This window comes from Chaetodon auriga, chromosome 12, assembly GCF_051107435.1.
Source record: "Chaetodon auriga isolate fChaAug3 chromosome 12, fChaAug3.hap1, whole genome shotgun sequence".
Classification (NCBI taxonomy): domain Eukaryota; kingdom Metazoa; phylum Chordata; class Actinopteri; order Chaetodontiformes; family Chaetodontidae; genus Chaetodon; species Chaetodon auriga.
The window spans coordinates 21,844,140-21,866,269 of record NC_135085.1 but is presented as its reverse complement, the minus strand read 5'-3'; the positions used below and the strand labels follow the sequence as shown (position 1 = coordinate 21,866,269).

The following is a 22,130-nucleotide window of genomic DNA, read 5'->3' as shown; positions in this document are numbered from 1 at the left end:
CATTTGACTGGCAGGCAAATGAGTCAATCAATGGCCAGGAATCTGTGCGCGTGTGCGCGCGTGCGTTAAAGTCTCAAACTGTTCATTTGAAACTAAATCTAACAAAATAAAGTACAAGTCTAAAGCATTTCAAAATAAAGTAAAACATGAACTTAAAAAAAAGTTAATTTTTATTTCAGATGTGAGGTGTTTGAGTTTACTCATAAAGATAATTCAAGGGACAGAGTAGACTGATGAGTTTTGATCACAATTGAGTTTTCAAGTTTACTAGTATGGCACGAATCATACAAACGCAGTTCAAAGGGATTTACAAGGAGAAAACAAGAGGCATACAGCAATATAACAGATGGAAAATAAGGAAAACCAGCAGCGTTCCAAACAGCAAAGAGAACAAAATAAATAGGCCCACATCAGAACAAGAATAACAAGATACAAAAAAAATACTTTATGAGAATGCTAAACTGGATTAAAAGGCCAAATACTAAACAATCACTCATACATCATTTCTGACACATGGCTAAATTTAAAATATCACACTTTGGGACTGTGAAGTAGTCTGTTTTGAGTATCAAAGGGCAACACTCAGCCACTGCTTAGTCACTTTTGTTAGTTTCCATCTTTATTATGTCTCACCAAAGCTCTTTGATGTGCAACAAACTGGAGAACTTGAAGGCACTGTCTTTTTTTTTATTAACTTATTACTTTTTTCAGTTTTTCCAGATTACTTTAACAGATGAACACTGGTTACTTTTGAGAATGACTAAAGTACAATGAAATATTTGGGGAGTTTATTGGCCATTAAACAAGTTACTGGAATGTGACATATTTGATTAATCGATATGTATAGACCTAAAATGTATTTTATATGCTCACACTCAAAATCAGGTACACAATTAGCAAAGACTCTTTACAATGACAAACTACAGCACTATAGGCAACCAAATAGGGTTAAATTAATAGTTTGCCCTGCAAGGGCAGAAGCTTTGACCTCAGCTGTTATGCTGTCATGGAAATAGAGCACCATCTAGTTGACAAAATGGGGAAGCACACCACCCTCAAGCGACACCAAATAATGCCACAAACAGGTGTTCTTAGCTGCTTTAAACATGTGTTGTATGTTCGGTGAAAGTTTTGAGATTACTTTTTGGGGTAAGGATTGTCTACCTGAACAGGTGTCGATGCAGGATTACATCACCTCAGCTACTCCCTCTGTGTGTCCTGTCAGAGCCACAAACAGATCCACAGTTTAATATGTGATTGTAAGATCATCTTATTGTTCTTGAAATCATGTGACCATTTCATCCGACCAGGCTGTGATCACAGAGGGCCAGTGGAGAAATGTTCTGTCACTGGGTGACTCCGGTCACATTTGTTTTCAACTGTTCTCTCTCTTATCCCAAAATGAGATGAATCTTATAATTGTGAAAATTGAGGTACTTGTACTTCAGTTTGACTATTTTCTCAAATTTTACAAACCAAACAATCAACCAAATCCATCAATGGAGAAAATAATTGTGACATTAACCAACAGTCTAAGGAAAATGACTTGCAGCCTTATGTTGGATTATAAAATACACATCTCCTGTTGCATGAATGCACAAATAATAAAATAATACATAATAACAAAACACTCAAAGTTTTCAAAATTTTACAGCAATGAGTATTTTTACTTTTAATACTTTACGTACATTTTCCTGATACTATTCACATATTTTAATTTAGTAACATATCGATGCAGGACTTTTACTTATAACAGAGTATTTTACAGTGTGGTTTAGTAATTTTACTTCAGTAAAAAATCGGAGTACTTCCTCCACCACTGTAGACCAGTTACGGATGCTATACGATAGGAGTTGTAATTGTTGACAAATTCAATAAAAAACGCTTAAAAATGTGTTATATCTCCTTAGAAATACATTATACATGAATATTGTTGATATACTGCCAACAAACGCTTAAAGCGGACGGTGTTCAATGTGCGGTTTGTTTTAATGAATATTGTCCTACAGCCAACGCCGTATATCCCCAGTCACGTGACCGCCACCGTTTCCTGTTACTATTGTATTACACTTCCATGTTTTTCAGCCCAAAACAGCAACTGTAATGTAAACTACCGCGGACGAAACTGTAACCGTTGCGTGACTTGTCTCACATTGAAAGTCAGCTTCACGTCCGTCGCGTTGCTACAGCTAGCAGAGGCGCTGACCCGGGGCAACATGGCCAACTGTGTGGCTTTCCAGAGCAAGTTAACCTCGATCATGGAGATGCTAGCTAAAGCCGCCGTGGTAGAAATCAGCAAACTGTGGGAGGACGGCTTCACGCTCGTACAGGTCGAGCTTCGCCGGAGAGAGAACGAAATTGAAGCCCTGAACAGGAAGTTGATGTTGATGGAAAACGAGCGGTTAACGGTCCGGTGTCAGGCTCAGACTACAAATCTGTCTCCATCATCTTCCTCTAAGAGAGAGCAGCAGAACAAGCTGCTGCCGCCCAGCGGAGATGGTAAGAATAACAGCTTCCGAGACAAAAGATAAACAACAATATGTGTTTAAAGTTGATATAATCGCTCGGGCAGGTACAACAGTGTAAACATGAGATGTACAGCATAACAGCTGGCTATACTGTAGAGCTGAAGCAAACACTCTGGAAAATCAATCGACATGTTTTGAAAATCGACTAATTGATTTTGATTAATCGATTAGTCGCTCAGTGTGAGGAAGTTATCAAGCAGAAATGGCAGTTTCTGGTTCTGGCTTCGCAAATGTGAAGATTGTCTGTTTTTCTCTGTTACATGTCATTGTAGACCTCCAGTCTAGGGCTGCAACTGGTAATTGTTTATCGCGAATAGTTTATCTGACCATTAGATTCTTGTTAAATAGATTATTTGTGTGGTCAAATGTCATAAAATTCAGACTTCAGATGGGTTATTTTATTCGACCAACAGTCCAAAACCTAAAGATATTCAGTTTACTGTTACACTATTTTCAAGAATCTGTTCATTGGAAAAAGAATTGGAAATGAAAATAAAAGTTAGTTGCGGCCCTGCTGTATTTGTCTCAGTGTCTTTTGATGTGTGTTGGTGAGTGTTAATCTGCAACCACAGTTTGCAGTGCAGGTTTCTGTGCGTGGCAGGTGTCTCAGGCAGCAGCACTCTGGCTCTTTTGTACCTGTTGAACTAGTTCTGTGTTGCCTTGAAAGCCTTGGAACCACACTTATACAAATAGTGATTGCTACACCTGTATGAAAACAGAAACATGTGACTCACCTGCGTGCCAGCCTTTGTAAAATCACAGTAGATATTACCTGAACTGCCCGTGTGTCAGTCACAGCAAACTTGTCTTAAAAAGCAGATTTTTCAAGGAAACTGTTAACTGTTAAAAAGCTTTAAAAAATGCACCTGCTGTGTCGTTTCAGGGCCGATAATAGATTCAGTCCGGACATTGTCTTCTGATCAGAGTGTCAGAGAGAAGGCGGACACAGTAGCCAATCACAGAACACCGCCGCCTTCACAGACAGAGGAGAAACAGTGTGAGCAGCTCAAGTCTGACCACTGCGAGGCAAGTGACGGCAGGGATGGCGACGACGAGGAGGACTTAATAGTCAAGCTGGAAGACGAGGACGACGTCCAGATTGTGGAGCAGATGGTGGACTCTGATCACAATGTTCACGAAGGGGAAGGTCACCGCGAGATGGAGCTGAACCTCCAACCCGCTGAGGTCATGGAGGAGCAAGAGAACCAGCAGTGGTCGTCAGTTTCGGTGGGAGACAGCGACGCTGCCGACGACTCGGACTGCTTTTTCGAACCGAAGCAGCTGTCACAGAATCTGGACTCAGAAATCCTGCTCATTCAGAACGCCTTGGACATTTTTGATAATTCAGCAGAGACGGCTTACTCAGACAGGTTCATGAGGAATAACGGACAAGGGGCATCAAGTAAATCCAGGGCTCCCGTGCCTTTCAGCCAAGCTCAGCCGAGTCAGCCTTTAGAAGCAATAAATCACCCCGAGAGAGGAGTGTCCATCAGATTCCTCTCAGACAAACAGCCACAAACTAAGAACACGTCAGCTTTTAACCCAGACAGCAGATTGTTTCTCTTAAACGACCCCGAGTTGCATAAAACCATAGCCAACCGCCGCATTAAGGAGAAGTGGTTCATCTGCCCGTTCTGCGGCAAAAGCTTCGACCGCATCAGCCATCTTGAGATTCACCAGCGAATTCACACGGGAGAGAAACCGTACACGTGCGACACCTGCGGCAAGTGCTTTTCTCAGAGGAGTAACCTTCGCACTCACCAGCGGACTCACAAAGAGGCTCTATCCCAAAACACAGCTTGATCCAATACATCTAGAAGAAGATTAAACGTAGAAATATCTGTCTAATGCCTAGATTGATTAACAAATTCTCTTTGTATTTTGATATGACTGAGAAGTAATGTAGCCGACTGATTTTACTGTGCACTCCTGTTTTTGGTTTAAATGTTATAACTTTGCTGTAGCTTTAATTGTAATTTTGGTACTTCTGGTACTGTTCGGAAATCCAGCCAGTTCAGAGATTTCTTAAAAGAAAAAAAAAAAAAAAAAAAAAACCACGTCAGGACATCCAGCCCTGGTGACACAGCTGAGTATTGATTTCTGCAGGTTTTACATACATTTGGTTGGTTGGTGTGAGTCAGTGTGGATCAGAGAGGGTTGGAGGGCAAACCTCTGCACGTACGATCCCTCAGCATTACCGCTTTCCATCCATTGTCCATTATCAGCTTCATAGTGAAAATCAAACAGAGCAGCCCAGATATGCGTCTAAATAATCAAATTTCCTTTACAAATTTTCCTTAAAATGATGGAAAGACAACTACAGCACTTAGAGGACGAGACTCAACTCATACTCGACTGCGGCACAGAGGTCAATACACGATGACCTGAATAGTGTGTTACTGCTGAAACAGGGAATTTAAGGTACATTTCATTAATGATGATTGTGGGACTTTAGCAATATCTTTCTGTTTTTAAAGGACGGTCAGGAGAGAAAGCCCTGACGCCTCATCTCAGCCTCTACATTATAGCTGCCATTCATTTGTTAACGTCAGACAGGAGGCTTCCTAATCAGACATGGACCTTCATATTCTCCGGTGATTTACTGTAGAGGTTTCCCTTTGGATGCCCAAGTTCTTTACAGCATGCTTGTAGGTAGTCCAAGGTAGAGTAGCTCTGTCGTCCATGCCTGGTTCTCTTCCACCCGCTCTGCATCCACAGTAAAAGTACTCATTGAGTGGAGGAGCAGCATGTTGAAGGACTAGTCTGACATGTTGAAAAATACGTCTTTCATGAAGGGAGCGAGAGGAGAGCATTGACACCGCTCTCGTGTCTGTACTGCACAGAAGAAGCTACTGCCAGCAGCCTGTTAGCTTAGCGTAGCTTAGCACAAAGACTACAAAGAGGGGGGAACAGCTAGCCTGGCTTTCTAAAGGTTTAGAGGTGGTGGTAGACTGATTCTGTTCCTGGTGGGCAGAGCTAACCGGCCGTTGGCTGTAGCTTCATATTTACTGTACAGAGACGACAGTGGAGTCAATCATCTCATCTAACTCTCAGCAAGACAGCGAATAAGCACTTTTCCCCAAATGTCAAGCTAACAGGTCCTCTGATTACTGAACTCATCACCCAGTCACACCAGTGAGACCAGACAACCCTTGAAAGTGCACTTTTTTCTACTTGTATCCACAATGTCACTTATTTCAGTCCAGTCCAAACCAGGAAATCACTACAGCAGCTGTGATCAGTGACGCCCTTTAACCTCATGCTGAGCTGAAACCAGCTGAACTGTTCAGGTTCCAGTAAAGACCAGTGACCAGCGGCGGAGTGTGACCACGGTCGTTCAGTCCAGTTCTGCACTTCACTACAGACTTGCGGTACTTACCTTTCAGTCGAGTCTTTTCTCGTCAGGCCACGTTCTACTGCAGCTCCACTGCATTCAGAGGGAGGAAATTATTTTCATACTTGTCATGTTAATGTTAAAACATGGTTCCAGCAAATGTTGCTGTGTTTCCTTGTAATTATTTTAATGATTTTATTTTTAGTACTTTTGAGGTTTGTACTAATAGTACAAACTACTAATGTACTAATGGACGAAACGACAATGTGAAGTTGTCAGTTTGGGTTCTGCTTCTAATTTTGACAGCATTTCTCACCGTTTTCTGAATTTTTACAAACCAAACTGTCGATTAAGTGTGAAAAAAATCAGCAGATTAATCGACAATGAAAACAATAATTAATTACAGACTTATACAAACAGGTCAATATGAGCTCCAGCTGAAACAAATAACAGTAAAATCCTGCTTTTACAAGAATGCATGAGTCATAATAATCTAATGATAGAATATATAAAAGTACATCAGTCACAGGGGACATTTCGCTGCATTGAGTACTTTTACTTTTAATACTTAAAGTAAACTTTAATGATCATACTTTTAAGTAACATTTTCAACGCAGGACTTTAACAGAGTATTTCTGCAGTGTGGTCGTAGTACTTTTACCGAAGTAAAGGATCTGAGTTCTCGGTCCACCACTGACAATGACTTTGTTTTTATGCTGTACTTTTCTGAATAAACGTTTCAACATTTACATGGCAGTTTTTCAGTTTCATACAAAAACACTGAGCGGATAGAAAACTATTTACACAACATATACACACCAGATGTGATGCACAGCGTCTCTACAGTTCATCTCCTGCGTGTTTCATCCAGTCTGCTGCCGAGTTAAAATGGTTTAAACCTGCACATGAAAACCAGTTTGCTGTGTTCATCCATGAACATCCACCAGTGTCACAACAGTCCATGTCTGTGTTCAGGTGGTCCGGGTAACAGCCTCTTTGACCTTTTCTTAGTTGCCAGTAGCTGTTAATCACATGATCATTAACATACAGTAGCTCCATATATGTCTTCCTAATATATATATATAATACATACATACACAAATACACTAAGTTCTTATCCACAGGTGCATCCAGGCTGAAAATATCCAACTTTTGAGTCCAGTTTGCTCTTAACTTGGACAGGCAGTGGAGTTTAGGAATGGTCTCTGTCCACATCTTCCTCCCTGAATGTTTGTGATGTAAACGAGGAACCCTCGGCTGACAGGAGCCATCGGGAAGCTCCGTTTTTGAATAAAAAATGTGTTCAGCTGGAAGCCCCCAAAACAGTGGATGCACAGTGTTAACACAGTAAACATCATGTAACAGGAACCTTTATTCCTTGCACGCTGAAGGAGAGGAGGATGGTGGTCGCGGTTCGTGAGAGGCAGAACTTGACGGTCATCTTTTTCTCCATCTTCAAAGTAATTAGGATCAAAACTTCCAAATTATAGCGCACCCTGGTGGCCATGAACCACAACATCCCTGGTTTGTGTCTGGCTGGAGGACCTTTGCAGCCATTTCTCTCACCTCATTTCCTGTTGACTATCTAATAAAAGGCATAAAAGCCCCCAAAATAATTTAAAAACATCCCAGCTATCCCACAAACAGGCAAAAATAATCAAAGTTTGGATCATTCTTGGGGCTAATTAGCCGCTGCAGTCAGCGTAGGAAACAGACATCCCATTACAAAGAATGAGGTCACTGTCAATGCAGGGATGCAGACAGGCCCTCTTGTCGTGGACGAGGGTCTGTGGTCTGGAATCTAGATGATCTGTCCTCGGGGGTGCAGCAGAATAGCATTGGAGTGCGGTCTGGGCCTGAGGAGCCCGTTACTGTAGTAGAAGTGATTGGTGAGCGCCTCCGAGAGCTGGTAGGAGCTGCTGTCTTCGTCATCCTCGTGTCCCTCCGCTACCGACTGCGGGGAGTCTCCCTCCTGGAGGTGGCCCAGGTCCGGGTCTCTGGGCCCGACGCCGTCATCCTGCTGGGCCTTCACGGGAACCAGGGACGAGGGCAGGCCTGAGTCCTGGTAGACGGAGTGAAAAGGCTGATGACTACTTTTCTGATAAAAAGATGAAATAGAGTGCTGGGTGTAGACAATTATTTTACACCTCTAAGCATTTCCACAGAATAAATAAGGACATGATTCAGAGGTTCTCATTTTCCACATGTTGGCAGCGTTGAATGCAGCCCTGTGGAGTGAGGACCGAGTGTTTAAAGGAGCCAATCAGGGACGCATCAGGCATCCGTTGACTTGAGATCATGTGAGTTTCCAGTTTTTGGTTGTTGCCCTTCGCTGTCCCCATGACAGCGTCAACACAAACTCAGCAGTAAATAAAGCACGATGCTGTACGACACACTGCAAATGAAACTATACGCATTTCTACTTAATCCTACAGCCGCATGTCACATACCAGCGACATGTTGCTGCTCTTCAGGTATGACTCCACCCTCCTCCTGCGCTCCTCCCTCTCTCCGTCCATCTCCGCTCCCCTCAGGCTCTCTCTGCCGTCGTGCCACACGACTGGACGTCCCAGTTCGTCCAGCTCCACCCCTCCCGGGGGTCCCCACTTCCCACCCAGTGTGGACTGGCTGCCTTTGTAGATGGGTCGCTCCTGCAGGTGGGGAGGGGGCCCGAACACAACACTGTCACAACACTGATACCTTCATCTAATGAGCAGCTATTCTTTTTGTCTGGTATAAAATTATTTGTGTAATGATGTTGGTGACTGAGGCCAATTTTTGGTATAAATTTGACCGTTCTAATTTTGAATGTGTCTGTCTCCATGTCTTCAAAAAGTCGGGGTGGGGGTCTGCCCCCTGTGAGGAACTCACCAGGGACATTTGGCTGTTTTTCATTCGGCTGTCTACCCTGAGCAGGGCGTAATCTTCAGACTCCAAAAAACAGAGAAAGTGAAAGAAAGTCAGTGAACATGAACACAAAAGATAAATAAAATGAATCACGCAGAATGAGATATTAATAATAAGCGTCTATGAACACGGTTTGCTATTTGTTTGAAGCTGCAGCAGCCTGTAATCATCGGCCTCCACGGCAGACACGGCTGCTGACTTGCCAGCGGCTCCACCCCGGCTACGCCCGGCCGGGGCGGGTGTGTCGGCCGGGTTTCTCTCAAACCTGCAGGTTATTGTTCTCAGCGGGACTGTGTGTGTGTGTGTGTGTGTGTGTGTGTGTGTGTTTGTACCTGCACTCTGGGGTCTGTGCTGACAGAGTTCAGTCTCCTGAAGGAGGCTTGTCTGGAGAGGCTGTTAATTTCCTCCCTGGAGAAAAAACACAGCACATTTGGAGGATTTACTGAAGAGCAGTGTCTGAAATTGTAATTTCAGAAAATAGGTCACAGTGTGTAAATAGTTTAAGCAGCAGTTTCCAACATTCACAGTCGAGCTCTTATCACGTTCGGGGGAATAAATAAGTCTTTTCCAGTTTCTCACTGCATGGCTTCTTCAAGAAAACGTGGGTCAGCTTACGTTTTTTCGCTGAGCTCCATCTCGAGCTTTTTGTTTTTGTGGCGATGGTGGCGGTTGACCAGCAGGACCACGATGACCAGGAACATGACCAAAGCTCCGGCCGAGGCTCCGATAATGATCAGCAGCTGGTTGTCGATGGGGGAATTGCCTGTGCAGAGGACGACATTCGATGAATCCCTCTCACACAAATGCATCGATGCTGCAGCAAAACTACACTGACATGCAATTTCGGATCCTGATTGAGTGCAGTAGCATCTGTTTCTGCCTTCTGTGCATCACAAAGGGGCAGCAAATTTGGGCTACTACTCCAAATCAAGAGAATTTGCTCCGTCCTCTGTTCCTCCAAACAAAGCATACAACAGCAGGACAGTTTCTGCGTGATCTTAACCTCTAACAAAGCTGAATTTCCTTCCTTACCTGTAACTGTCAACGTGTACTCTGTTTTTCCTACTCCCACTTTGTTCTTGACCGCACACTCATAGACCCCGCTGTCATTCAAGCGAAGGGGCCGCCCAAAAACAAGCTTCCCTCCAACCACAGATGTCTTCTCAGGCAAAGCTCCTCCTCTCCTGTGAATAATCAGAGGAGCATTTCATCATTAATTGACAATGATGCATCACAGAGGTGAAACCGCGGACAAACCACACAGAAACCTATGACTCACTGCTTGAAACAATAGCTCTGACTCATTGTTGGTGACTGACAAAGGAAATGAACATAAGCAAACGCACATTCCAGTTCAAACTATTTCCACTGAGACGTCAGAGGAGGAAACATCTAATAAGACCAGGTCTGAAACAACAGCATTCAGTGCAGCAACTGGTTTGTGTTACGGAAGTGATTGGGCTGAACAAACACGACACAGGATCAGGTTCACCGCAGAGTGCAACCACCAATTCGCATGCACCTGAACCCAAACCTGCTGGGCTTACAACTGGCGCCCATTGATCCGAATAGCCCGAATAAATACCAGGTTTGAGGGATTTAAGCAAGTCCAGCGACTGAGTCCCACACTGCAGCTGAAGCCATCGCAGGCCACATAATGGAGAGCCGGTTTCTGATCAGGTCCACTGAGAGGGGTCATGTTGCACCTATGTCTCACTGTGCTGCAGCAGCTATTTAAACTGCTGCTTTACCCCCCAAAACTGAGGCCAGCTCAGATTTCTTTTCTCAAAACCCCACCTAGCTCCTCTAACCAGCCCTTTAGAATAGAGTCACAGGTGGAGATTGCATCTGACACAGAGCAGATGGGTGAAAATGATACAGACGGCGAGTAATCCAAAAAGATTCTGGTCAATGCAACAGATGCAGGTAGGCACATTGTTACCTTTGGGCAGAGCCAGGTTAGCCGTTTCCCCCTGTTTCCAGTCTTCACGCTAAGCTAAGATAAACAGTATGGGTTTGCACTGATGAACGCGCCGAAGGGTCTGTGGTGTTGAAAAGGTTTAATCCAGAATAATCTTAATATTTCAAGACTGTCTCATTGCTGCAATATTTTTCACTCGGCACACAACATTCGATCATTGTGTGTTCACTCATAGCCGTAATGGCTGGTACAGTGTCTCTAATTAAAGTACAGACCCTGTGTTTTACCAGGCATTAGAGTGATATTTAAAGCATGGCACTATGATTAAGCGCTTAGCATGTGTCTCCTGCTCTTCCTTGTGTCGCTCCCTCCCTCCCTCGTGTGAAAACATCTCCCTCGCTCTTTTTCTAACTTCCAATTGCGCAACACGACACCATATCTTTTATTCCGCGGTGAATTGAGCCGGCAGAGAAAGACGCCCTCCTTTAGATTGAAGCACACTTCTTTGTTGTTCTCGGGCGTGTAGGCTGCGTATATGCGTGTTATGTATGTTTTGAGACACATTCCGGTGCCATGTAAAGAGCAATTTAGCAGTGCACATAGCATTGAATTAACATGTAATTGTCAGATTCTCGCCGGCAGTCAGATAGAGCTAAACTGTAGATTTGTACGAGCAGCAGACAGGCTGATGACGTTACCGTGTCCAGGTGATGTTCTGAGGTTCGGGGTATCCTCTGCTGCTGCACATCAGCTCAGCTTTCTCCAAACCCGTGTACCAGTTTCCTGTAGCAGCGCTGATGGTGGCATCTGGGGGGTCTGAGACAGAAACACAGACATTAGCACGCAGTGACACAAAAGATGAGGCTGTTTTTTATCTTTCAGACTGATGAACAGTGCAGAGGTGGGACAAAGTCATTGTTTTGCAAGTCACAAATAAGTCTCAAGACTTGGATATAAAGTCCTGAGTCACATCCAAGTACCAAACTTTGTGCTTGGAGTCTGAAACAAGTCGTTTTGATCAGATTAGGTCAGATACTTCACCGTCTCCCTGAGGAGAAATTTGTCTCTTGAGAGACACAGTCGACGCAGCAGCACACATGTGCAATCACACTACAGTTAACATGCAGCATCGCACCCAGATCTACACACGAACACACCAAGAATACTGCACAGATGCCATTCACCAAACACTGCAGACCGTTTCAACAGCAACAGGCAGGATATGACATTTACAGGAATAATGAGCTTTTAATGCAGCTGAACTTATCACTTCCAAATAAAATCTGAACATTTAAAAGCAAACTGATCAGAGATGTTCTGGTACAAAATCTTTTTCCACTGACGTAACGGCAGTTATATGTAAATGTTGAATGTTTTGCATGTTGCTGACGAGTCTTTACATGTGGAAGGTGTTATCTGATGTCGGTCTGCTGGTCTGGTTACTGCCAAACGGATCTTTTCCTCCTGCTCAGGCACAGTCACTGGCTGTCAGACTGATTTGTGTTCTGTATATCTGAAAATGAAAGTTTGCTGAATGATATTTTTTTTAAGTATTTTTTAGTCTTTGGCCTTGAGGAGGATATCAAGTCATTCCAAAAGGTTAAGAGCTGCAAGTCAGATTTTTTGTAAAGTCATCAGATTCATGACTTGGATCCGACTCGAGTCCGCTCCTTTGGACGTCACTGACTCTGTGACTCTGGACAAAGAACAACTGTTGTGCACTGACAGACCTGAAGTTCAGGCGCCTTTTCTGCCGCTGCACTCACAGTGATAGTCGGGGACGCAGCGTGACTCACACACTTTCCCAGCGAGCGATCCAACCTGCCAATATTGTCTAATGTTTAGCCTGCTGTCACCCATTTATTTTCTTGCAGGAAGGTTAAGCTATACAAATATATCGTGCAGGGACTCTACAGGGAGAAAATGTCATTAGTTAAATTAGCTATTAGCAAGAGGAGCTAAAAGAATCGGCCCATAGCTGAGCACACAGCACGCTGTGACCTCATTTCAAACTTCATTTTCTTTCTAAGCAGGTTTAAAACAGGCAGCGTGTTCACACGGGAAAAGTGACACAATTAGGAAAACAAAATACTCATAAAGTCTGAGTCCATACATCTCAAAATGCCACGCACAAAAAATATGTGCAAAAAATACAAATAAATTGAGGATGGTGGTAAAACTACTCTGCAAAGATCTCAGAAAACCAGAAAATATGTTTAAATATTCGGAGAACTTTCTTCCTGGATAAACCTGATTCTCAGTTGATTTGGTTGATTTGTTTGGATCCAAAATTACTACAACAATTTCATGTGATTGTGTAAATATGTCAACTTAAGTGAAAGTAATATTAAATAAATACATACTTACACATGAAGCAGGTAATACTTTTAAAAAACGCCAGTTTGACTGACACCCTGATACAGATTAATAGATAGTATATCCTGTGTAAAATGCAGAATGGATTGGGAACACAGCGATGTGGATAAGGTCATTCGGTTCATGTTCAATCAAGCGCTCGATTACTCATCTCGGTAAGCCTGTAAACTACAAACCCAATGAAGTCATGAATCACTCATGTGTCACTGTCGTTTAGATTTTGCTCTATTTTGACTGGAACAACCTTTTTCACTGCAGATTTGTTGACACGCCAGAGGAAATGCTGCCTAAAAAAAGCACAGCTGGAGCCAATGATATCAATAATTCATCGGCTATAATTTCATTCATCCTGTTATATGGCTCTGGTACGACTTCCTGACTGACACACCTCACCCACACCAAAGTGATCATTAATGTTTTTAGCTCTTCCTGCGCTGAGAAAAACTTTCTCATTTCCTGCTACGAGCATCTGTGCAGACTAAGGAAAATCTGAGCAGATTTTGAGTATTTGCACAGAAAAACTGACCAGTCCACTCAAAAAAGTCATCATTTGTGCTGCAAAACACTTAATTTTGACCTCTGCTTGTGACAGGAAATGGAAGCGTTGCTCACAGCTGCAGAAAAACACTGAAGCACGCTGTGGATGGTGGCGAGACCGCTCAAGGAAGTATTAAAACAATGGAAAAACATTTCACTTTCTCTTCTGTCATGTTTCATCGACACTGACATTGACGCGCACTCATGGCAGCGTGTGCTGCATATTTGCTGTTAGTACAAAATGTACAGTACAGTGATTCCTTGTAAACAAACGCAGTGCAGTCTGACAGTAGAACAGCACATAGTGTGTACAGCTGGTATGTAGCATGGAATCAGGACTCGCCTGCGGTGGAAAAGGCCTTCACCTCCTTTGTTATTCAACTTTCCAGATAATAAGTTGCACTCTGACAAAAGGTGGGTCTTTGGTTCCTCCCACTGATGTTTAACTCAACCAGTAAGATTATTTCTGCTCTTACCCAAGCTCTACCTTCAAGAAAATTATAATTAAAATGCCAATCTGCTTCACCTCTGCTCCACCGTTGGACTCTTTTGGCCTTAAAGTCAGCGTCATTATTAGCCATACTCACATTGAACCACCAGGCGGTTTGAGATCCTGCGCGGCTGCTCCAGGCTGGGATGCCACACCAAACAGTCCAGCTTTTTCCCGTTCATGCTGCGGAGGGGGTGCAGGGAGTAGTAGCTGGACACGGACCCGCCCTCTTTGGTGCGGTTCTGGGACTGGCCCGGCAGGTCGGTGTCCCAGGAGAGGCGGGGAGGCGGGCGGCCCACGGCCCGACAGGAGGCGACCACGCGGAACGACTGGCCCTCCACCAGGTCCACGGGCTCCAGGGAGGAGATGGGTAAGACTGAGGGAAGAGGAGGAGGAACAGAGCGAGTTTAGTGAAGACCTAGAGACAAAAAAATATGTTTTACTTATCGTTTCTTCACTTGGATGTTTGTGCAGAGTGAAGTTTGAGCAGTTTGACACTTGAGGGTGAAAGTTTCTCTGCGCTCGGCTTAAATCTGAGTTCAACCTCCAGAGCTCAGGCAGTGAAAACGGCCTCTGCACTGCAAGCACGAGACACCTGGGTCCAGTTTCACTTTTCAGAAGAACATTTCCACATTCACAGATTCTGGACTTTTCTGAGTGAAGGAGTGCATATATGCATCTTGTATAAGAAAGTGGACCACAAACAATACACAGTTTGTTTAAGTCACTTCAGTACAGTAACATGCAGTAAGTCTGATTTTCTCAGGTTTAATGTCTCATCTGTCTCTCTGTTTTTATATTTATGTTTTTTTTTATCTGCCTGATTTTATTTCATCTTGAAACGTTTTAATCTTGATTTTTCTGTCCAAGCACCCTGTAACCTTTTTGAAAATATCTGCATAAATAAAGTTCATTATTATGTTTTTATACAGAACAGAGGCACCAATAAATCAAAACATTCTACGGAAAGCAAAACATGCCAAAAATCAACAAACCCATTCTGTGCTTGTTTTCATTTTCTTGGAGTATAAAATGAAAATCCATTAAACTACTGAAATGTATTTGTTTGGTAAACCAATCTGCTCATGATTTCTGCTCTTTTTTCTCATCAAACTGACTATATTTGCTTAATTATGTACTTTATTTATGTTCTTTAAGTATAAATCCTTTTCTATGTTGTGTGTAATTGTACAGTATCATATAGATTGTGCTCTTTTCTGAACCTGTATTATCTCACTCTTATGGAACTGTGTTTTGTGGGTACATCTCGTTAAAAACACCATAAAAACAGCATTAGTATTAAATATGATGGGCTTAAACAGAGTCCCTGCAATTACAGTATACATTGTTACTGCATTCACGTATAATTAATACTTCCCAAAGCCTGCTTAAAGCAAATTTGTCTTTACCTTAAATTCCCTAAAGAGGCTGTAATTAGATCCATTAAAACCTGGATTTAACTAAAGGTTCTTGTATGTTTGTGTAGTGACTGTCATTCTATGTCAGGGACAAGTTTGAGCAACAAGCTGGAAGACTCAGATAAGAATACTGTTCCCAAAAAAAGACCTTACATACATCAGAGAAAACCGTAATCAAGAAAACAAGGTACCACCAGGATGTCACTGCACCGTCCATGACAGATGATTCTCCACAACGTTCAGATGCCGAACATGGAGCCGAACCGGCATCGTAACTGTAGACAGTCTAACAATACTGTGATATTTTCCCATTAATACATTTCTGTTGAGTCGCCCTCTCTGTCACCAACTGGTTTAATATGCCTGTGACTCACACCGCGGCCATGTCGGCCTTCACCGTCACAAACACTCAGCGGGAACACCTGGCAAGCCTTCCCACTGCTGTTTGGATTATTAACGCATGGAGACAAAACAGGTCGTTAGCATTAGCAGAAATAGCCATTATGGATTAGCACACAAAGACGAGGGCACCACCTGTAGAGGCTTTACAAACAGAAACTCCAAAAAACATGACATCACAGTACCGCCCACAACGTTTGATTGGCAGGTGATATCTGGGAAGAGATTTCCTGCAGGGAAAAGATGCTGCGACGAAAGCTAGAATGAAGAATGATCTTTTAATCGGGGATGACAGTGAGTCAGGGCCACCTAAATAAACCCATATGCAGAAAATCCTGTAGACATCTATGTACTGGCCGAAAAAGGAGCGTACATGAAGGATCTGCTTTTGGTACTGGCAAGTTTAGACTCCAGTGCAGAGTGAGAAGAAATCAGGATGTTTGATAAATCCATAGATTTATATGCAGCTTATGATTGAGTGTTTATGGATTAATGCGTGGAGAGAATTCAGGGACAAGCTTGTGACTGAGCTGTCACGCAATACGATAAAACCATTCACGACAGATAGCATCACCGCAGGGTTTTATTTCAAGGAGGATCCATTAAAAACAACTGCATTCCACGGCTGCTGTTACGGTTCCACTGAGAGGACACAATGCAATCATCTCAGACGGCACGCGAGCTGGAGGAGATCCAAAATACTCTGTCAGGTGACCGAGTGTCGACGGACAGAAGGTGTGAAGCCCTTTGAGGCAGATTTGTGACGGTGAGATTGTGTGATGGTATGTGGCACCAACCTAATTATCTTTTATCATAAAATGCTCAAAATCAGCTTTCCAGTGTTTTGACAGTTTAACTACGACATTGCTGCTGTAACACCAGTAAGCAACAAAGGAAATCATCTGTTTTTGGTACAAGCAGATTTGGGATATATTGGAGCTTTTTGGCTCCACCTCAAACTTGCTTTTTTGTGTATTTTCCACTCAGTATGGCGCAGTTACACGGAATAAACCATATTCACTTTTCAGATATGCTGTCAGTGTTAAGTGTTTGTGGCCACGTCGGCAAACCTGCTGAATTTCCCCTGGTCGGCAGCGCTGTTTCTTCTATGGAGATGATTATGGTTTAAACATCATTACAGCAGCTCTGCCAGGATTAGGAAGGTGTGGGAAGAGAAGAAAGAAAAAAGCAGGAGGAGGAGGAGGAGGAGGAGGAGGAGGAGGAGGAGGAGGAGGAGGAGGAGGAGGAGGCTGACTCTTACTCCATACGGTGAGCTTGATGTGCCTCTCAAAGTTCCCGTTGGGGAAGGTGGAGATGTGGCAGGTGTAGCTGCCCTCGTCCGACTCCTCCGTGCTGGGGATGAGCAGAGCCGAGTTCTCCGTGGGGCTCTTGCTCTCGAACCTCACCCGGCCCGAGTAACGTCCAAACTCTGATGTACAAAACAAAGACTTCGGCTCAGGCCAGACAACACGTCCATCAAGCTCAAACAGAGGACACACATTTTAAAAATATGAGTACAAAGTTTTCCCAGTGAGAAATCCTCAGTCAAAAGCATCAACTCCAAGAAAGGAAACAGACATGAACCAGCATTTATCCAGTGACGTCACAACCCCACCCTACAGACAAATCATCCAGGTGCAAACCTATAGTCTCCCAGCATGATCTCATTTCAAATAACACTGTGTTGCCAGATTTGTAAACATATACAAGACTTTTATCACAGAGCTATGTCTGAATAATAATTTGCGCAGAAAAACGGTCATCCTGGTTCATTCTGATGTTTGGTTTTGACGGCCATCAGTTAGATACAGCCTAACTGTTCACATGGGGGAAACCACTGATTAAATAAAAAGCAGCCCAGCTGGGGCAGAAAAGCATCCAATCTGGCAACACTGCTGCAGTGTAAACCGTCCAATATCTGTAAAGTACATGTCTTTAGATGAGCTTTGAAGAGTAAGATCCAGATCCTGCGGGTGCATTTGCACCTGAAGCATGCTAACACTACACCTCAGCGATGCTAACAGTGTGAGAATAACCCCCTTCACAAGCACTCATGAAGCCCTCGCCGCCGCCTACCTGTGTGGCCGTCCACGAAGTGGGCGGTGATGATCTGGTCCTTGCTGCCGTCTGGGAGCTCCTTCAGCCAGGTGACCTGCACCACCTTCTCCCCCTGCTCCACCTGGTAGTGGCAGGGGAGCCTGGTCTCGCTCTCTGCCAGGGAGCGCAGGGAGGTGACGGCCTGAGGAGGCTCCACAAAGACGCCATGCACACCCACCGCTGCAGAGAGAGGGAAGGAGGGAGAAGTTCATTAAAGCTCAGTGCTGTGAAGTGCTTAAACGATGAATTAATTTTCACGGCCAGACCTCCAATAGCTGTCCACACATTTCACAAAAAGCCAACAACGTCAGCAGATCACCAAAGTATTGATCATCTGAGCTCCTTGAATGTCTGTGCACAGTTTAATGGTAACCCCTCTGACAGATGTGGAGACATTTCAGTCTGGATTGTCATACCTCGAGTGACGCTGCTAACACGGCTAACAAACCCCAAACATGTTTTCTTGAAAAAACGTGGATCCATCCATTCTCTATACACCTCATCCTGTTAAAGGACCCATAATGCACCGGACGAGAGGAGGTTAAACACACACCCGCTGGCTGATTCACCTCACCTGTTTGTCTGTTGACACGCAGACACAGAGAAGACATGCGAACTCACAAAGAATGGCGGACGCTCTGCTAACAGCTGCAACAATAGTGCCTTTATCTGCGTTAATTCTTTCCCCTGAAGGAGACACAGTTCCTTGTTGGTGAACAGACGTGCTGCTGTGATAGAGTTCGTGCTATACGATGTTCTACGTGGAGGTTTTTCTCCATTGACTTGTTTTTTTGTGCCGTGTTAGATCGTTTACTTCATATTTCCTGATAGTGAATGATTCTATTGAATGTTTCAGATTCATTTTTACATTCCTGTGTGGATATGAGACTTGGACCTCACCCCTCTCTGAGCTTCTCTCAACAGATTAAAATCATTTGTTTTATAATGCCCCTCCAATATTTTAGAAAATAAAACCTTTTCTATTCTTTTTTCTATTTTCATTTGCATTCTATGGATCTTGACATACAGTGTGCCATTGTTCTCATTTTAATAATGTCAATCAATCAATCAATCTGTCAATGGCGGATGTGGTAATTGCCTCAGGTATTTAAGATCTGGCTCTGCTTCTGCACAGCAGCACTGAAAGTTGCTCAGTTTTTGTCACGACATTTTTTAAAGAGATAGAACAGAATATTCAATATCGACTCAAAATAGCAGCTTCAGTGCACTGGAGCAGTCTATCAGTGAGGTGTTATACTATCAAAGCAGCCGACTAATGACTAAGACTGATTGCGCCTTTATCACACCTGATTAAACGTGGGAGAGACACACAAACATGAGCGAGAAGGGTGTGAGAGATGCATCAACAGCTCAAACAGGAAAAACCAAACAGTTGCCCTTTGATTTCTGGGATGAACACGTATTTTTTTTTCTGTGGTTACTGATTCATGAGCTCATTTAATGATTACACCACAGCCGATAGGGGACGCGGACTCCCACAGATAAAACTCCCACACGGCCGGCAAAGCGTTGACACAGAGAAGGAGGGCAAACGGGTCTCATCACACACAGAGAAAGGTTAAATTTGGGGAACAAAGAAGTACAGTGTGGTTGACCTAATTGTGGAGAAGCGACAGAGGAAGACAGAAGAGTGAGACTTTAGGGGGAAGCAAAGAGAAATCAAGACAGTGTGATTAATGCCAAACTGAATGAAAGAGTTACACACTGCAGACGCACATTCTAGACAAACATGAGTTCACCTGAGCGTCACAAGGCTGCCATACAAGCTTTTCCTGTTCACTCAGGACACGAGTAACTTTATCACACGAGTGACTGCAGGTTAAATAATAACAGTCCAACATGCGCATTGGCTGTTTTAACTGGAGCGGCACAGTTGAACTGAGTTTGTTCTCCGCTGAAGAGGCAAACAAAAGCAGCCGAATTAGTCACACAAACCGGAAGACGCAGGTTGGGTAATAAGTTCACATTCGTGCTAACTAAAAGTAAGAATGCGACTGAGCCACATTCTGTTATGCCACTTCTCTCCACACACCTGCAGGGACAAACAAGTAAGCTACAGGGCCAAAAGTGTGTGGACACCCCAAAAATTACACCCATGTGTGATTTTTATTCCCAAACTGTGGGTTTCATGTGTTGCTGTCACAGCCTTCCCTCTTCTGTGAAGACTCTCCACAAGCTTTTTGACTGAGCCTGCAGGGATTTGATCCCATTCAGCCACAGCATCGGCTGGCTGGGCTGTGATGTCGGACGATAAGGCCTGGCTCATAGTCAGCTCTGCCAATTCTCAAAGGTGCAGCCAAATTCCGTCACACTATACCGAGAAAACCATTTCTTTACGGACCCGGAATTGGGCACAGGAGTTGATACGGGCTGTGGAAACGAGGAAGGGCTCTCCCCAGACTGTTAGAGGCGCACTACTGGCTAAATATCACCTTAGTGGCCTTGATTAAGTCATGTGCCAACCTGACTCCAAAAAGATGAGACACCATGTGAAATGTAAGTAAAAACCAAAACCAATTATCTGCAAATGAAAAGGTGTTTCTGAGCTCATGTATGAATCTCCTTTATCCAGTCATGTGTTCACAAAGTGGTGAACCTCGCTCCATCCTCGCTTGTGAACGACTGAGCCTTTCCAGGATGCCCCTTTCACACCCAATCAATCAATACCAATGGTATTATCACCTGTTACCAATGAACCTGTTTACCTGTGGAACGTTCCAAACAGGTGTTTTTGGAGCGTTCCACAACGTTCCCAGTCTTTTGTTGCTCCTGTCCCAACTTGTCTGAAACGTGTACACTCTCTTATTGAAACATCATCGTGATTAATGTTTGGTCATTTCTCTACAGACACGTGAAAAACACACCACCACGCATCAAAAATGAGATGGGAATTCACTGCGCAACCGACATCAGGGGTGTCCACATACTTTTGGCCATATGGTGTAACTAAATGCAACAATAGCCTTTAAATTTCCCTTCACTGGAACAAAGAGGCCACGATCACACCAGGAAAGCCTCCAGCTAGTGTAACAGTGCATATGAGTGTCCACATACTTTTGGCCAAAGCGTGTACAATGTGTTAATGACTCATCAGCTTTGATTTCTGGTCATTTATCTACAGAAGCAGGAAAAACAAATACACTGTGACACCAAGATTAGGGTTGTCCACATACTTTTGGCCATATAGTGTAACTACAGACAACAATATTCAACTGTAATCAGAGAAACACAGATTTAGACGGCACATATAAGCTCAGACACACTGATAAGGCACCAGCATGAGGACGAAGAAGGATTCTGTCAAAAACATGACTGCAACAGATCTGAAGTTATACCAGAGGCCACATTTCCAGATGGATATATTATTGAAAGATCATAAAGATTTATTCCCAAATATCCCATTTTCGTTTTCCTGCAACTCAATTTTAAGAATACGGTCACTTTTCATGTAGATATAAAAAGTTAATACAAATGAGTTTGCACACTTTCAGTGGTCTTTTTTTATGGCACACTGGCAGCACAGACAGTGAACTGTCATGTAAATGAATGCAACAGAAAACTCACCGGTGAGTAACAGCAGCGCCAGACATTTCGCCCTTTGGCCGGTCAACTCCATGTCCAGTCCAAAAACAAAAGCTGGTCTGAATCAACTTATTCTGAGCTGCTGATATTAAGCTTTCATTATGGAGGCCTGCGTCAAGTTGAGACAGGAAGCCCGGCAGCAGCTAGGAGTCCCCAAACACCTGTAGGCAGGTGCAACAGGTGTTTCCTCGTTTAATCTCATATATGATGCGCGAAAAACAAAAATGCTCCACTGCTGTCCACATGGACGAGATGAACATCGTTACGTGCACGCTGCAAACTGCTTTAACTTCATTTCGAGTGCAAGAAAAAGTCCTCCTCAGCACCTGGACGAAGCCCTCAGCAGAGAGGTACAGGTGGACAGGTGAACGGAAACACTGGGAATTAGGCGTGAGTTGACGCAGAAAATAAAATAAACCGCGTATTGAGCAAACACGAGCCTGTCGCGCCTGTCACGCACAGGGTGAAGCACTTACAACATAGGTTTGAGCCTCTACACCTGTGCTACACGGCTCCGCCC

General features: G+C 43.7%; 2 protein-coding genes across 4 annotated transcripts; one reads left to right on the top strand and one right to left on the bottom strand.

The window, feature by feature from the left end:
* Nucleotides 1-2,051: 2,051 nt before the first annotated feature.
* Nucleotides 2,052-6,778, top strand: LOC143329705 (uncharacterized). The gene is made up of 2 exons (XM_076745719.1): nt 2,052-2,499; nt 3,412-6,778. The coding sequence occupies exons 1-2, from the start codon at nt 2,217-2,219 to the stop codon at nt 4,329-4,331; spliced, it is 1,203 nt and encodes a 400-aa protein (XP_076601834.1). The 5' UTR covers nt 2,052-2,216; the 3' UTR covers nt 4,332-6,778.
* Nucleotides 6,779-7,203: 425 nt separating this feature from the next.
* Nucleotides 7,204-22,052, bottom strand: nectin4b (nectin cell adhesion molecule 4b). Of its 3 annotated transcripts, none has more exons than XM_076745714.1 (11): nt 21,593-22,052; nt 17,987-18,187; nt 17,172-17,339; nt 14,191-14,469; nt 11,389-11,506; nt 9,802-9,953; nt 9,385-9,532; nt 9,102-9,177; nt 8,734-8,793; nt 8,313-8,513; nt 7,204-7,960 (listed from the first exon to the last, which is right to left on the bottom strand). In XM_076745714.1, the coding sequence occupies exons 1-11, from the start codon at nt 21,642-21,644 to the stop codon at nt 7,664-7,666; spliced, it is 1,752 nt and encodes a 583-aa protein (XP_076601829.1). In that variant the 5' UTR covers nt 21,645-22,052; the 3' UTR covers nt 7,204-7,663. The 3 variants fall into 3 exon arrangements, with proteins under 3 accessions (XP_076601829.1, XP_076601830.1, XP_076601831.1); XM_076745715.1 differs by having other exon boundaries at nt 7,204-7,924; XM_076745716.1 differs by having other exon boundaries at nt 7,931-7,960; nt 8,286-8,513.
* Nucleotides 22,053-22,130: the final 78 nt, after the last annotated feature.

What these genes read in the sequence shown, in the direction of transcription:
- LOC143329705 (XM_076745719.1), top strand. Translation starts at nt 2,217, where the DNA reads ATGGCCAACTGTGTGGCTTTCCAGAGCAAGTTAACCTCGATCATGGAG. An exon ending in GCTGCCGCCCAGCGGAGATG is followed by an intron (nt 2,500 to 3,411) that starts GTAAGAATAACA and finishes GTGTCGTTTCAG; the next exon opens with GGCCGATAATAGATTCAGTC.
- nectin4b (XM_076745714.1), bottom strand. Translation starts at nt 21,644, where the DNA reads ATGGAGTTGACCGGCCAAAGGGCGAAATGTCTGGCGCTGCTGTTACTC. An exon ending in CTTCGTGGACGGCCACACAG is followed by an intron (nt 17,340 to 17,986) that starts GTAGGCGGCGGC and finishes TTTGTACATCAG; the next exon opens with AGTTTGGACGTTACTCGGGC. An exon ending in AAACCGCCTGGTGGTTCAAT is followed by an intron (nt 11,507 to 14,190) that starts GTGAGTATGGCT and finishes TTTCTGTCTCAG; the next exon opens with ACCCCCCAGATGCCACCATC.